The sequence below is a fragment of the Bactrocera dorsalis genome, chromosome 5 (assembly GCF_023373825.1).
Source record: "Bactrocera dorsalis isolate Fly_Bdor chromosome 5, ASM2337382v1, whole genome shotgun sequence".
In the NCBI taxonomy this organism is placed as follows: Eukaryota; Metazoa; Arthropoda; class Insecta; order Diptera; family Tephritidae; genus Bactrocera; species Bactrocera dorsalis.
In genome coordinates, this window is record NC_064307.1 from 28,629,712 (window position 1) to 28,646,881 (window position 17,170).

The window sequence follows — 17,170 nt, forward strand, 5'->3', positions numbered from 1 at the left end:
TCTACTACGAACAACTGGACCGCTTGAAGCAGGCGAGCGTTCAGAATTGGACAACAGGAGGCGTGTAGTGTTCCACCAAGACAACGCCAGACCGCACACTTCGTTGATGACTCGTCAGAAGCTACGCGAGAATGGGAGGCTTTATCGCATCCACCATATAGCCCGGACACAGCGCCAAGTGATTACCACCTGTTCCTGTCCATGGCGAACGCCCTTGTTGGTGTAAAGTTGACCTTAAAAAAGGCTTGTGAAAAGTGGCTGTCCGAGTTCTTCGCAAATAAGGAGGGGGCTTCTACGAGTATGTGGGGGGTATTATGAAGTTGCCATATAGATGGAAACAGATTACCGAACGAAATAGCGCATATTTGAACTAAATCCGATCACTGCAACAATTTTTTTAAAGCATTGAATAAAGAGCAAAAAAGCATCACCAATTTATTAGGTTGTCAAATATCTATTTTATGCTGTTTTGCTCTTTATTCAATGCTCTATATTAATTTGCATGCCTAGACGGCAACTTTATAATACCCCCCTGTTACGGATTTAGCTTTAACGAAGGAAAACTTTAAAATAGCGCGAATTTCGGCGTTAGTGAACTCCATGTTTACACGTCTATAACTGTTGAACGTAGTATCCAAACTAATCATGCATAGTGTCGTTTTGTAGGTTATGTCAAAATACGAGCTCTGTAACGCTTTATACATTGCTGCGAAATTCAAAAGACAAAAAGGCGGAAGGGAGATATTTTTCAACCTAATATAACTTATACAATGATCGACATATTCGGCATAAGGTTTTTTAGAAAAACGAAAGGGATTAGGTAAGTATAGTATATGGGAGTTGGGGCAGCATCGACCAGATTTTATATATTAACTATTTTCATAGCACATACTAAAAAATGTTCTCTGGGTTTCATTAAGGTTCTTCACATACAATCACCAATCATATGGAGTAATTATATGAGGGCTAGGTAAAGTTTTTGCCCAATTCTATCTATTTTAGGCACAAATATGCACTGTTATGAGTAAAATACGCTCTCTTATTTTCATTGAGATATGTACATTAAAATTATTAGAGGGCGGCGCCGCACATTTTTCCGACAAAAACTATTAACTCTAGCAACAAGAGTATTAAATGGACGTACAATTTTTGAGGTATCTAAAAAATTTCGGAGGTCCACAAGCACACTGTTTTAATATATTATTTCATGGATTACATGAATAGCAACAACAACAATAAATAAAGATGTTCCATTTAAAAATATAAAAAATATGTATTACATCAACTTTCGAATTATTTTAAGAATATACTCTATACATGTGATATACAAATATACATATGTTTGATGTGCATAAAGCATTCGAGAAATGATCATGTCTAATTAAAAAGTATACTTATAAATGCTACTTTACAATTTTTATAAAACAATTATAGTAATTTGTGATTACTTAAGTTAATTTATAATTGCATACATATTATATACATAAATATAATTATGTAATACACTTTTTATATAAAATGAGATATTTATCGTTACAAAACAAACAATAATCTTGAATATCACATTCTTTTATGCATCCTGGTGATTGGATTGGAGCGGTTTCCACTATTACTTGCCATCAGGCGCGTCCGCCACACCAAACGCAGAGATGAAGACATTGATCACAGTTATGATAAAAATGCCGCATATTGTGTAATTGCTAACTTTCTCCGCATGACATACTTCCTTTTTGTCTTCAATATTGTAACGACTGTTGAGTATCAAACCAACGCCCACGGCTATCTAAAAGGATTGAAAAAAAACGAAATTAGACACACTGTGTCTAAAAGTGTGGTATAAAAAAGTAACTTACTTGGAAGCCAATACTAAGTATCAATAATACCAAACTGGGATAGAAATAAGGATGATTTTTATAGGTCTCCACCACATAGCGTAACTGATTGGCGTTTGCTGTGAGTAATGCTAAATCCATCATACCCTGTGCCAAGGTTTTCTTATGAGCATAAGCATTTACATCCACGGTAGCTAACTCTTCCAGAGCATCGAGTTCCTCTATCAAAATTTATTTCATTATTAAAGATTTTTATACAACAAACATAGTTTTGTGTTTAAATGAATGCGTAATACGTTTTTGCAAAATATTTTGATTAATTCACCTACTAAATAGCTTATAGGTGGTCTGTGGGTTGCGAAAGCAGAGATTTTATGGAAACATTTAAATTTGTAGGTGATGTTATCGAATCAAATGACAATGAATCGGGGTATATATGGCAATATTGATATAAATATGGATTACGTCATTTATTTCCTTTACTTTTTGGAGTGTGTTTGATCGAACCCACAGTTCGCGACGTCATTAACGAGTTAAAGGAATGACTTTTGACAGTTCGGATCGCTTATGAAGATCGTACTGTGTCACAATGTCATGCCTTATCATCCATCATATTAGAGTTGAAGCTCTAGAATACAACAAGCTATTTGCTAGTGTTCAAGTTCTTTCAGATTGTCACCATATATTATATGTGCTCTAAATACCAAAAAATTTTGAGTTTATCGACATATTTTTTGTAAGCCTGGGTAATATCAGCTGTTGTGTGAACCACAACAGTCAACTCCGGGGGTAATATCAAAAGCTTCACTGTATTCCGATTATGAAAATTGTTAATGAGCTCTGACATTTACGCCGCCGGTTTTTCGCCGCGCTCAGCAATGCGTAAGTGAATTAAAGGAAATATAAACGAAATGCCTAATCAAGTTTATTATGGATTTAAAATGATAGCATCGATACATCAGATTCAACTAAGGTAATTTTCTGAGTTCCCAAAAGGCAGTCTTTACCCGTCAATTTATGATCTGCATCGCTTGTTATAAGCGAAATATCTCTCCCTTCATTACCTAAAGGAAGCTATATTTAAGGTTCAGAGAAGTTAGTTGGCCGTTTAGTTGGAAGTGTAATATCGCTAAATGGAATAACCCGTATTTTAAAGTTCGTTATACAAGTGCATATGATATTACATTATGATATTACATTATTTTCATTAACTATGACTTTTATATTTCACACTAATTGGCGAGTACTAGCACTCACTCGTCGATCCAACCAAGCATATCAACACTCAGTAACGTATTGTGTGTTAATATTCTCATTTAATGAATGCAGTAAATAATTACTGCAAATGCACCTGGTTGAAAATAAAAGCTGACAAAGCGTGTCAATATCTAGCGCAGTTGAATTTATTTCATGATTTAACACTTACATATTTGCGTAGTTCGCTATTCTGATTTTTTAATGGGAATTTTTGGTAGAAATTTGTAATTTCTGGGGGTAATCTACAAATCTTTAAATAATTACGCATTCAAATAGTAATTCTATACAATAATTTGTGCACAACTGTAACGTTTCGATATTTGGTTAGTTAAAATTTTTATAATCGGATTTACCTGGATGTCGCATTGCTCCATCTATTTCACTGCGTTCCGAGTCCATAAAATCATGGTTAAGCGAGTGCTTCTCCGTGTGGTCAACATCCATATCAATAAGTTCCTGCAATTATTTCGAATTTTGAATGTATGTGTAATAAAAATTTTGAATAGACATGGCGATTATAATAGAATTTTTTAGCAAAAGAGAAAATTGAAATCAAAAAAGGGTATATAATTAAAGTTTTTCCGTCTGCATATGATTTATATATGTACGAGGTGTTAAAATTTCTAGTACTATGTTATACGCCCCTGTAGTACCAAACAATATTCAGCTGTTTTCGTTAATTACTTTGTCTATAGCAGCAGCTAATGTTAGACATGTAAAAAAGTATGAGCTTTTCGTTTTTCGTTTGTTAAAATAAAAGGGATCAAAGAATTTGTTCGCAAATGCTTGACCAAATACAGTACAACAGCGATGCCCCATCCTTAATATATATCAGACATGGCTCTTTGTGACTTTTTCTAATATCCAAAAATAAAAAGTACCGTTGTAAAAAGGACGTCCTTTTACAAACATATGACATATAACATCATTAAAAACACATTACGGAAAGAGCTAAAGGCTATCCCAAAAATCAAAATTGAGTAGAGTTTCGACGATTGAAAGAAGCGCTGGCACAAGTGCATAACATCGAATGGAGACTATTTTGAAGGCACCAACATTAAGACCTACATATACTTACATATATTTTTTTCATATAAAAAATTAAATATTTTAACACAATTTTTTATTGTTATAAGCATACACCAGAAATTCTGAATCGGCCATTGCGACGCCATTTCCGGTGACCCCTCGGAAAAAAGATGCGCTCGCGTTGGCAGGATAACTTCTTATTGAATTATCTAAAATGAAAATGAATACATGTTTTAGTTAAAACCTTAGCTTAGAACTTGGACGAAGAAAAACAACTGAAAACTCGATTTTTGGCAGACATTTTTACAAAATGAATGAAAATTTCGCGACATTTTTTACATCTAGTTGTAATCGAAAAATAAATTCTTCGCCTAAGTCTTTAGGAATTATACCTCAAAGACCTGTTTAAAATTTCATGAAGATCTCGCACAGTTTCGAGAAAAACGCGTTTAAAGACGGTGCACTTAACCTAGTTATCCTCGAGCGTTCTCAAGGCTGTATCTTCGAAACTATTACTCGGATCTACTTTAAAATTTAGGATCAAGAGAAGCTTACGTGTTCTGTTAATATGAGTTCTTAATCAGTTTATAAATTATTCAAAAAACCTCAGGCTAGTGTTATAAATTTTCGGTTTTCCTTTTGTTAAGTAAGAGTAAGACTAGGAATGTTCGGTTGATAACACCATTGTCAATATTAGTTCAATAAAAATTATGTGCCCTAATATCTGGTCGGATGTTTAATATATGTGGGAGTGGAACCTGTGGGTCAAAGGTCCACACGTAGCGGACGTGCCTTTTAAATGCACCTCTGACCAAAACTATTCGAACATATGATCAATTCGAACTACACTCGAACAATATTCGAAATATACGGTCGAGCATAGTAGACAATAGTTGACTAGAACAGTAGAGTTGAAGATGGCAAGAAGGGCAGACCAGCCGTTGCCTGACAAGTAAATTAAATTGAAATACATATGTATGTATATACGTTAATTTATATTAAAAAGTTTAAATGTAAAGTGAATTAAAAGTAATATTCTAGAATAAGTCGAAATGTGTTAAAATGTGTAAAATTAATGAATTTAATAAATCAAACAATAACTGAAACTACATAATAAGTCGAAATGTGTTAAAATGTGTAAAATTAATGAATTTAATAAATCAATGAAAAACTAAAACTACAAATGGGGACTCAACCGAGGTGTGAGCGTGTGTGAGCCGTGTCTAAAATTAAAAAAAAAAAAAAAATAACAGAAAAGTGCTGAAACGATTTACATAAATTCAGTGATGAGTAGTACATACATATATATGCAACATTCCGAGCATGTGTACATAAGTATGTAAGATGTGTAAACGGGGTATGTAAGTTTCCAAGAAGTTCAACATCAATTGGACGATCTTCGGAGAATTTTCAAGTGAAGCGACCGTCGAGGCAAGTAAGTTCCCAAGAAGTTCAACATTCCGAGAATCATGCAACACATCAATTGGACGATCTTCGGAGAATTTTAAAGTGAAACGACCGTTAAGCTAAGTAAGTTTCCAAGAAGTTCAACATCAATTGGACGATCTTCGGAGAATTTTCAAGTGAAGCGACCGTCGAGGCAAGTAAGTTTCCAAGAAGTTCAACATTCCGAGAATCAGGCAACACATCAATTGGACGATCTTCGGAGAATTTTAAAGTGAAGTGACCGTTGAGCTAAATATGTATGTATCACAAAGTACAGTAATCCAAATTTTGAGAAAGGGAGAGAAGCTTTCTGCGAAGTGCGAGGCTGCAAAGATTTAACTAACGGTGGCAAGCAAAAAAATACAATGAGGCAAACAATTCAGAGAAGTAAAGGAATAATGTATGTATGTATGAAATATTGAAGAAATGTTATTAGAGCTAAGTACCAGAAGAAAAAAAAAATGTAAATGACAAAAATGTATGTTTGTATAAATTGGTATACATAAGTTTGTTCATGTAATATTAATGTACATTCCAATAAGAATTAGCTACATTAACAAATACGGTGTAAAACATGGCTGTTAATTTGATTTGTTGATATGTGTGTATATCAGAAGAAGTCAGTAGAAATACTTAAAAGTAAAATTTGCATTTATTAAAATGTTGTAACTTAAAATGAATAGGTATTTAGTTATGTACAATATTGTTTAAGGAATAAGTTATGTTTTAAGATGTATATGTATGTATATCTTTTAGAAATTGTAATCGACCTAACAGGCAAAGACGATGGACGTGCAGGATATTTTGAGTTTGACAGTGGTAGCTTTGAAGCATAAGTTGCGAGAAATTGGACTGAGTGTTCAAGGTAGGAAATGTGAATTAAGAGATAGGTTGCTATTACATTTCGGACATGTGTCGGAGGATGAAGATGAAAGTGAAAGTGAGTTACGTTCAGTGATAGAAGTGGTAGAGGCACCAACCTCTCACCAAGCCAATATAGTGTCCAATCCGCAGTTCACACTGAGGGATGTGGAAGGAAGTATTTCATTGTTTAATGGTACAGATGAGCTGAGTATTGATAAATGGCTAGAAGAGTTTGAGGATAACGCGGTAATTTTAAATTGGAGTAGTTTACAAGAATTTGTGTTTGCAAAGAAGCTTCTTAGAGGAGCAGCCAAATTGTTTGTGCGTAGCCAGACAGGAATAAGAAGTTTTAGTTCTTTAAAATCAGCGTTAAGAAGTGAGTTCGGTGTGAGACCAACGTCACTCGATATTCATCGCACATTGCAGAATCGTCGTAAGAAAAATAATGAAAGTTTTCGTGAATATTTGTACACTTTGATAGAAATTGCCAAGCCAGTGAATTTAGATGAAGAGAGTCTAATTTTGTATTTTATTGAAGGGATCTCGGATTCGAAATTAAATAAAACAGTTTTATATCAGGCACGAACAATTCAAGAGCTCAAAGAGCAGTTAAGAGTATATGAGAGGGTACATGATTCTCGACAGCCATCAAGCAGAGAGAAATCATGGCACGGCGCATCAACGCCAGTAGAACCAAGGGTCGAAAGAAAGTGCTTTAATTGCGGAAGTGAATCTCATTTGGCCAACGGTTGTGATAAGATAAAGCAGATAAAGTGTTTCAAGTGTGGAGAGATAGGTCATCGTTAATTTGAATGCGATCGTAGAGGCGAGATGCATATTAAAACAGAATCAAAACGCAGCAACGCTTTGACTGTTTGGAGTAAAAGTCAAATTTTTAAACCAATAAAGATGGGTGACTTGATAATTAGTGCTCTAATTGATACGGGAGCTGACGTGTGTTTGATGAGATATGACATGTATAAGCGTGCAGGGATTTCGAAGCTTAGTGATAGTCGTTTGACCCTGGGAGGCATTAAAGGCAGTGAGGTATGTACACTAGGTAGTTTTGAGGCAAATATCGATGTGGATGGGATTAATATCGAAGTAACTTTTCATGTTACTGAGATGAATGATTTGCCATGCAAAGTCATTCTGGGAAATAATATTTTGAAGAGTGTAAATATTTGTTTTAGCGAAAAGGGCGCTGTATTCGGCAAGAAAGAGCTGAAAAGTTTAAGTGATGAAGATAGTTTAGAGACAAGGCATGTATGTCAAAGTAGAAACGAAGACGATAAAGGGTTTAAAGTAAAGAAAGAAGAGGACAACGCAATTGGTAGTAATTTGGCTTTAACCGAATTTGCTGCACTTTGCGAAGCCCTTGAAGAAAAAGATACCAATCCAGAGCCAGCATCAAATCTTGATTTAGGTAATTTGAACGTGAAGATTCAGGCAGTAGATGATACTTCTTTTTACCAAACACCAAGACGTGTTTCATGCGTGGACCAGAAGAGAATAGACAATTGGTTCAGTGAAAGACAAAACAACTCTGAGTATGCTTTTCCAGTTGTTTTGGTTTTAAAAAGAGATGGTACGAAAAGGCTTTGTTGTAGCTTTAGGAAAACAAACAAAAACATGATACGTAACAATTTTCCAGTGGTGACATTTCAAAACTGGTTAAAAAGAATATCTGTAAGATACAAAGAGAAAACAAGCATAGACGGCAGGTATGAAGTTCAGGAGGTGGGCGAGAACGAAGGGCCACGAAATACTGTTACTGTAGCAGAATATATGAAGGGGTGGAACTCTTCATTCGGGGCGAATGACGGTGCAGGACGGCCGATTGTGGGAGTGGAACCTGTGGGTCAAAGGTCCACACGTAGCGGACGTGCCTTTTAAATGCACCTCTGACCAAAACTATTCGAACATATGATCAATTCGAACTACACTCGAACAATATTCGAAATATACGGTCGAGCATAGTAGACAATAGTTGACTAGAACAGTAGAGTTGAAGATGGCAAGAAGGGCAGACCAGCCGTTGCCTGACAAGTAAATTAAATTGAAATACATATGTATGTATATACGTTAATTTATATTAAAAAGTTTAAATGTAAAGTGAATTAAAAGTAATATTCTAGAATAAGTCGAAATGTGTTAAAATGTGTAAAATTAATGAATTTAATAAATCAAACAATAACTGAAACTACATAATAAGTCGAAATGTGTTAAAATGTGTAAAATTAATGAATTTAATAAATCAATGAAAAACTAAAACTACATATATGGCCTCATTTTTCTCAAATAACAATATTAAAGAAAACCTATAAATTAACGCAGACTCCACTCATGCTCTATGGTATAATAAAAATGGTTGTTTGTGTTAACTGCAGCCAAGCTATGCTGCTCTCTAAAAAGAGTCTTATCTGGGAGAACATGTCGCATGGAATTAAAATTTCACTTTAGTAGCTATAGCTTCTGCAAATCGGGCAAAGCCGGTAAGATGAGAAACCTTTTTATTGGAGTTTTTTAATTGAGAGAACTTCTTCTACCATTTACTCAGTTTAAGATTTAACTTCGATTTTCCCACCAGAAACTTTACTGCTACAAAAGTTAGCAACATAAATGATATCTTTGATTTTCTACTAAGAATAAAGTGCATCTTAGATTGTGTGACCCGAATCTTTATACGTAGTATAACATAAGTGGGACAGAATTAGAAGATTCTATTGCTATGGTAAATAAATAATTTCGTTTTGATGGCTATTCGTTTAAATATATTGATATAAGTATGTTGTATTATGTTCCATATACATTACACTTGCATAAACATCCATATGAAAGCAACCTCACGCGATATTACTAAATGACACAAAAAAAATAAAATAAAAATCAACCTTCTCTCCAACTAATAATGATTATGTTACAAACACGCATGTAGAGCGGTGAGCAGTGGAATTTAGGAATTTCTATTTTGATTATAAAAGCAAATGCTACAAATTGTTTCGATAACAGTATATGTGGATTGGCATATTGTATATGCATACATATGCCATACAGCTGCGTTCATTGAAATAGCAGCGCAGCAGAAGCAAAATATTTTACGTTTTTGTTTTTGCATATTCCCTTTCATTAGTTGATCGCTTGCATGTAGTTTTTGTAAAGTAGAATATAAGGTTAAGAAAAAAGGAAAATCCCCTTAGATTTGCCTAATTTATATGCTTATTTGATATTTTTGCGTATATCCACGCATTTATGGCTCTTCACTGAAATTGCAGTTTTTGATTTTTTTGAACGAAAAGTGCCGAAAAAATTTGCAAATTTCTACAAAATGAGTTAATTTGGGTATATTATTATAATTTAAGTTACAATGTACCATAAAAATGGAAAATTTTTATTTATAATGCTAACAAGACCTCTCAGCTTTAGGGAAGAAAGGCAGTTTACTGTTGAGCTAAGAAAGGAGGGAAAAACATATATAGAAATAAAAATTCGTTTAAAATATTCTAGCCAGATGACATACAATGCCATAAACTACGAAATCTGCAAAGTTAGAGGACTGCCGTATGGTATCAGTAAAGAAATACACTCCTTTTGTATCCTCTAGGCTAATAAAATCTTAGTTGAATTGGAGGCTCGCGGTATAAATTATTCTATGATGACTGCGGAATGAAAATTTGAATTTTTGAAACCCACGAAAGGTGAATTTACCTAACCAAAGACATATGAAAGCCCAGTAGGAGTTTGCCAAAAGTCAGCAATTGGCCAATAACTGGCTCGGCCAAGAAAATATTATTGGCTATGGTATTACCAGCTCAAATCACAAATCTCAAAGTTACAGAAAACTTTGGGAGGATATCATAATTTATGTTTTAAAGCAATCCCCGTCTTCTAAACCGCATCTTAGGCAGGTTGAGGATTTCGTGCAGATTTAAGCTCAACGGTTAAAAGTAAGCTTAAGTTATAATAATAACTCAATTGGGGTACTCACAACCTGTCGTAAAGCATCGTAAAATCACTTACACTTGTTTAAAAAAATTGTTGTTGGATTTCATACAATTCTCAATGCTTTGTTTTTGAATCGTTATAACTTACAACTTTATGAGACTTGTGAACTGCACAAATAAAACTCACTTTGTACAAATTTACAAAATTTTTCGGCACTTTTTGGCGGAAATCAAAATCTGCTTTTAAGTGAACAGGCGAAAATGCACCAAAATTCCAAAAAACATTAATAAAAGCTAAGCAAATCTAATGGTTTTTTCTTTTTTCTTATCTCTATATTCTATTTTACAAAAACTATATGCAAGCGAACAACTTACGAAAGGGAATATGTAAAAACAGAGAAGTTGTATATCGCATCTGCAGCACTGCTAGTTCAATGAACACAGCTGTCTGTATATGCACTTATATTACACCATATAAGAAATTATAACAGCAACCAATGTTATGTTCAGCATTATATAACGGAACAATCATTATACACGTTTCAATTTATCGTTCAATAATTTAATTATTTTTTGTTTGCTTATATACTTGTACAATGTACATACATGTTACATACATATATTATGTTTAATGGGGTTTATACATGCAACAATTTCTGAGACAAATGACAAAAAAACGTGATTCATGGAATTCTGTTTTTGGGCTAAAAAAGAGTTCTCTTTTTAAAACCTTTTTTTCGAAGAAGTAAGCAATCCAGAGAATATGCGGTATGGAAATCCAATTTAAAGAACACATCATGCAATTTCGCCATACATTTCATTGAATTATGACACGGTGTATTTTCTTCTCGAAACCGCACTTTCTACGCACAATTCACAACATACGATATATTTGCATGACTTTGATCGGAGGGAAATGATGTATCTTCTAATGTCACATATCTGCACTAATAGCGTTTTCTTTTTTCACAAATATGGTATATTTATACGGTCCTTTTCTGCCTAATTTACAGTATTCTCGTTAACATTTTTATACTTTGAACAAGGTATGTAAAGTTTGTCCCGCAGTTTGTAACACCCAGAAGAGTTGAGTCGATTTTACCATGTCCAAGTGTTTGTATGTCTGTATAAACACAAAATGGTCACTCGGTTTTTGAGATACCGATCTTAAATTTTCCCTTAGGATGAGTAGCTCATCGGAAACAGCATATAGGACCCCTATAGCTGCCATACAAACTGAAGACACAAGAAAACTTTTTGGCATGGATTATTGTCCGAGACAAAGTTTATAGCTAATATACAAACTTCATGAAATTACACTGGTCTACAGTGCTTTTGTTGCCCTAAATACAAGATAAATTCTGAATATTTATTAGAGCCCACAGCTCTTGAAACTATCAATGGTTTTGTAAGATTTTCTCATATATATTTTGAAATCTTTATTTCCATTTTACACTATTAAAATCAAAAAACAGGAAACCAAACAACAGTTATATTTATAATGTTTTGTTTTAAAAAAAGTAAGGATATAAATATTCAAATAAACGGAGAGAAAAATTTGTGAAACATGTGCTACAATATATTTAAATGAACCGCCTTTTAGTAGTTTTTCTCTCACAATTTTCCAGGTAGTAATATCTTTTTAAGCACCAACAGTAATCAGCCATCATTTGACAATCTCAACAATATTGATACCAATCTTCTATCACTTTTAGAATCTGGTTAAACCGCTCCCTCTGTTAATCACTATCATTTTTATAGGGTGGGCCATATAAAATTTTAAATTTCGAAGATAGGGCGTAAAAGATTGAGTGTACCGTTTGCTGTATGGCACGTAGCGCCGTCCTGCTGGAACCAAATGCTGTCCAAGTCTTCCTCTTCAATTTGCTTGAAGAAAAATTCGGTTAACATTGCGCGATATCGCTCACCACGGCGAACGGCGGTTCCTTCTTAATTTTCGAAGAAAAATGGGCCGATGATTCCACCAGACCAAAATCCGCACTATACAGTGATTCGTGCTGGGTGCATTGGCTTCTCGACGATTACGTGCGGGTTTTCTGTGTCCCAAATGCGACAATTATGCTTGTTAGCGTAACCATCGAGGTGGAAATGAGTCTCGTCCGAAAAGATGATTTTTCGGTAAAATTGACCATCCTCGGTCAAACGATCTTCTGCCCAATCTGCGAACTGTAGAATAATGAATAGCGACCCATTTCGTAAATTTTAGACTTTTTACTGAATATCTGTCACTTTCCGAATGGTATTTGACGTTTCCAATGTCGAAATATAGATAATTCAAATTTAAAACGTTAGATGGCCTAACGTATAGAAGTTTATCATCTTATCTCTCATCGTTCTTGATTGTTTTTGTATATATATGTATATATCAGATAGATATTTAATATGGCACTAGAAAAGTAGACCGATAGGTACAGCAAACGATGCCATAATTTTCCCACTCTTTGACATTTCTCTTCAGTAAGGTTTGCCATTTCATCATAGAAAGATATACGATCCAATAACGATATATTTGATATTTTAAAATTTTATATGGCCCACCCGATATAATGAAATTATGTTCATTGGGAGATTTTGAACCAGAATTCTTCCTGATGTAAATTTATTTATATTTTTTAATTGATCATTGTTTATTCAAAATATTTATGTGAACTAGACATGAGTATTACAAGTTGCATGCTAAGGAAAGCTTACGGAAAGACAGTTTCCTATATTCATTTAACCTGATCATTTGAGTGAGATATTACACTATATTAATAAGCTGTTAATATGTATGAAGAGTTTCTGAAAACTCTTCTGTAGATATGTACATATGTATATATGTATATAAAAAATATTTATGTATGTCTATAAAAAATATTTTCAGCATGATCAGTCGGTACTGATTAAGAAATATTTTTTTTGTTTTAATACTCGCTACATCTTAATGTGGGAACTCTTAATTGGTTTCCTATAAATCTGAGCTAGCGTCTTGATAAAGCTGAGGATGATATAACAATTTTCCATATAATTGAATAAGGTGAGCTTTTTCAGTATTTGATTTCATGACCGCTTCCGGTGTGATAATTAGCGTGGGGTGGACATCATAACCACAAAAGGCCGATTTCCAAACAATAGTACATATTTTTTATAATTATAAAGTAATTTCGCAAATCTTAAACAAATATAATAGTATTTAATGCGGTGTCTGATATATACACGCAACTACTTACAACACTAAGCCATTCGAATTTTAACAATGTTTTACTTTGTAAATTTACTAGTTGAGGTTTACATAATCAAATATCGTAAACTAAAAATAATTTTTAATACAGAAAAATGCCTATAATTCAGTATTAATTACTGTATTTAACGTTAACATACAACTATGAACGCTTAATGCCAATTAAAAGCGTTTATATTTAGTGGCATGATCACCGGCAATCCAAACAAACACACATACACATGCATTGTCTTTATTGACTTCACACACACACACAATATTATTAGTCATAGTTTAAGGGAAAAAGAAAATGATAAATTAATTTACCTCTCCCTTTAAGCCGGTTTTAGTGTTTAGTAATCCATTTGGCTGCTGCCCTGTGGCCATTATTATGCTTATTCTTTTAGATTCAAACGAACGCTAATAAAAATTGCGAAATTATGTATATGCTATCTACGAGTATTATAGCGGTGCTAATACACTTTTTGTTTTTTTTTTTGTACAAAAATATATTTTATGACTTTGGTAAATTTGTATTTTGAGCAAATCTGTGGCAGTTTTATTATATTTTCTTTTTATTATTTGTTTGTTTTGTTTTTTTTATTATTTTTTAATAATTTATTTCCACGAAAGTAACACGAGTCAAGTGTGCACCCGCTTTTGAGGTTCCCGATGAACTGATTTTTGAAAGTGCTCAGCGCACAATTACAACTACTACGCGATCAAACAGCTACTGACCATTCTCCCGTTTGCTAGCAATGAGATGCGAGAAAGAGCAGCAATCAACACGCTATGGTCATATACTCATACACGGATACAGGTTTGTTTGTAGGTTCAAAAAGCTTTTACGGTGAAACCCCAGTAAAAAATAGGAAGAGAAGAAACAAGAGTGCTTTAAAAGCATATATTCTACATATTGCAATGTCCAAGCGTTCAGCATCAGTTTCGTGCAGAGCAAACACAAACAACAAAAAAAAAACTTTGAATTGTTATGATGTATACTGTAAGTAGCAATACGTATGTATGTATATATGCACTTATGTACCTCCAAGTGAGATAAACCTTATGAGGGAAATTGGAGAAAAACCATAGTAGTGGAGAAACCCCCGAAATATACATACTTTGAATTACTTTTATATGCACACACGCCATATTATGGTTACTCATTTTAGGTGTAACGGAACCGTGAATGAATTAACCGTATTATATGTTCATAATGCAGTTATGTATGTTAATATTTAATTATCTAATTCTCACTACTTAAATCCTACATCATTTCTTTGAAAATACCTGGGTTTTAAGGTGTGCTCATGACGTATGAACTTTAGCAAACATTTACATAAGCACTTTACCGTTAGGTGTGAAACTTTTGATTGCGTAGTTCTATATATTTTATTACTCTAAATTGTTGTACTCTCATGGCCAAAAATTAGTACTTCAAACGGTTATCTGTGGCATTTTAAAATAGTGGGTATTTTTATCAAAATTTTCAGGTAAAAAAATCCATTTTGTTTAATCTGTTAAAAGCTGAATTAATGTTAAAAGCTGAATTAAAATCGATTTTTTTGTACTTAAATCTCTTTTAAAATTATATAACAATATGTCCCCAAAGTTATAGATGGGAATTCGAAATATTGCCGAAGCTAGAGGAGAATATGAGCGCTTGGGCAGACTTAGACGCGCAGTTTGTCGGTTTTTCATTTTTCCGATTTTTCTTAATTGGCGGGCAGGATAGAAAAAAAAAACTAAACGTCGTATGAAATTGGTGCAAAGTTTCTTATCTTTGGCATTAAATTATTTTCTATTTAAAAGAAGCTATGAAAAGTCAAATTTGAACATATTTTTAAAACCACTTTTTTTCAATTTTTAAACAATTGTAGAATTTTACACTATTTTTGGAATTTTTTTAGTTTAACTAGAATATAAGTTATTTAAAATTATGAATCTATTTGAATTTTTTGTTTCAGAAATTGCGACTAGCATCCTGCCCGCCGTCCGGCAAATGCAAATGCGAGATATTTTGGGAAATTGCTTTCCAAAGGCAGAATATAACAGGTTTCGTATCCAAAAAATTTGCGGATGATGTTTAAATATATAAATATAATTTCTAGAAATTTCGCTTTAATCAATTTCTTTCCCTCCCACAAAAGTCATACAAAATCTAATCAATTTGAAAAGCATATGAGCAAATACATTATATATCATTTTATTAAACTCATAATTTGCCGTCCTTAGACCCTTTTTCAGAAGTTTATTATAGAGATGGTATTTTCGTAGAATACTTCACTTATTTCCAAATCTAATTTGAATATGTTTCTCTTTTTATATCCTGGACAAAGATATACGATCAGTCTTAAAAATCGTTGGCCCGAAACGAAATTGGACAATTTTTGGCCGTAAGGTGGTATATACAAGTAGTACTCTAAACGCATTATTCGTGCAAAGTTTTACCCCATTATATTATTCATGATTTCATGTTTTTTGTACTGGAAAGTGAAAGAATAAAGTAGAATTTAAAATTGTGTTATATGGGAAGTTTACACCGTAATATAAAAGTGGGAATTCCACATACTAAATTTGGTTGATTATTTATACTAATATAATTTTATTTATATACATGTATGCTATATATGATGTTGGTAACTTTTATTAGAAAGAATCCTCTGTTAGAATTAATATTACTTGCACTGTTATAAAATATTGTATTATTATAAACAGGTTTTGAAAACATTTAAGTAAATATGGACAAACGTTTGAGTTAACTTTCATAGTACTACAGATTTTCAGTTTACCTATTCATTTTCTTTTACTACTGTTATTTGTTAGAGTGTACCTTTGCATAAGTCTACATATAAATTCACTGCATATTTTCTGATGTAATTCGTAAAGGTTCTTATCACATATCCGTATATAAATGCCACAATTTATTACAGCAAGCTAGTTTCAGTAATACCTCAGCGGTGGTTTATGTTCACATATATAGCATATACTATACATACATGTAGTTTTAGTTTTTCATTGATTTATTAAATTCATTAATTTTACACATTTTAACACATTTCGACTTATTATGTAGTTTCAGTTATTGTTTGATTTATTAAATTCATTAATTTTACACATTTTAACACATTTCGACTTATTCTAGAATTTACTTTTAATTCACTTTACATTTAAACTTTTTAATATAAATTAACGTATATACATACATATGTATTTCAATTTAATTTACTTGTCAGGCAACGGCTGGTCTGCCCTTCTTGCCATCTTCAACTCTACTGTTCTAGTCAACTATTGTCTACTATGCTCGACCGTATATTTCGAATATTGTTCGAGTGTAGTTCGAATTGATCATATGTTCGAATAGTTTTGGTCAGAGGTGCATTTAAAAGGCACGTCCGCTACGTGTGGACCTTTGACCCACAGGTTCCACTCCCACAATCGGCCGTCCTGCACCGTCATTCGCCCCGAATGAAGAGTTCCACCCCTTCATATATTCTGCTACAGTAACAGTATTTCGTGGCCCTTCGTTCTCGCCCACCTCCTGAACTTCATACCTGCCGTCTATGCTTGTTTTCTCT

At 33.3% G+C, this 17,170-nt stretch overlaps 1 protein-coding gene across 1 annotated transcript; it reads right to left on the bottom strand.

Annotated features, from left to right (window-relative positions):
• Nucleotides 1-1,248: 1,248 nt before the first annotated feature.
• Nucleotides 1,249-14,296, bottom strand: LOC105225033 (ninjurin-A). The gene is made up of 4 exons (XM_011203337.4): nucleotides 13,920-14,296; nucleotides 3,443-3,545; nucleotides 1,854-2,053; nucleotides 1,249-1,783 (listed from the first exon to the last, which is right to left on the bottom strand). The coding sequence occupies exons 1-4, from the start codon at nucleotides 13,977-13,979 to the stop codon at nucleotides 1,610-1,612; spliced, it is 537 nt and encodes a 178-aa protein (XP_011201639.1). The 5' UTR covers nucleotides 13,980-14,296; the 3' UTR covers nucleotides 1,249-1,609.
• Between the last annotated feature and the right edge of the window lie 2,874 nt (nucleotides 14,297-17,170).

Coding starts and splice junctions, on each gene's coding strand:
- LOC105225033 (XM_011203337.4), bottom strand. CDS start 13,979: ATGGCCACAGGGCAGCAGCCAAATGGATTACTAAACACTAAAACCGGC. Junction 2,054..3,442: donor TGGAGCAATGCGACATCCAG/GTAAATCCGATT, acceptor AAATTTTGATAG/AGGAACTCGATGCTCTGGAA. Junction 1,784..1,853: donor TACTTAGTATTGGCTTCCAA/GTAAGTTACTTT, acceptor CAATCCTTTTAG/ATAGCCGTGGGCGTTGGTTT.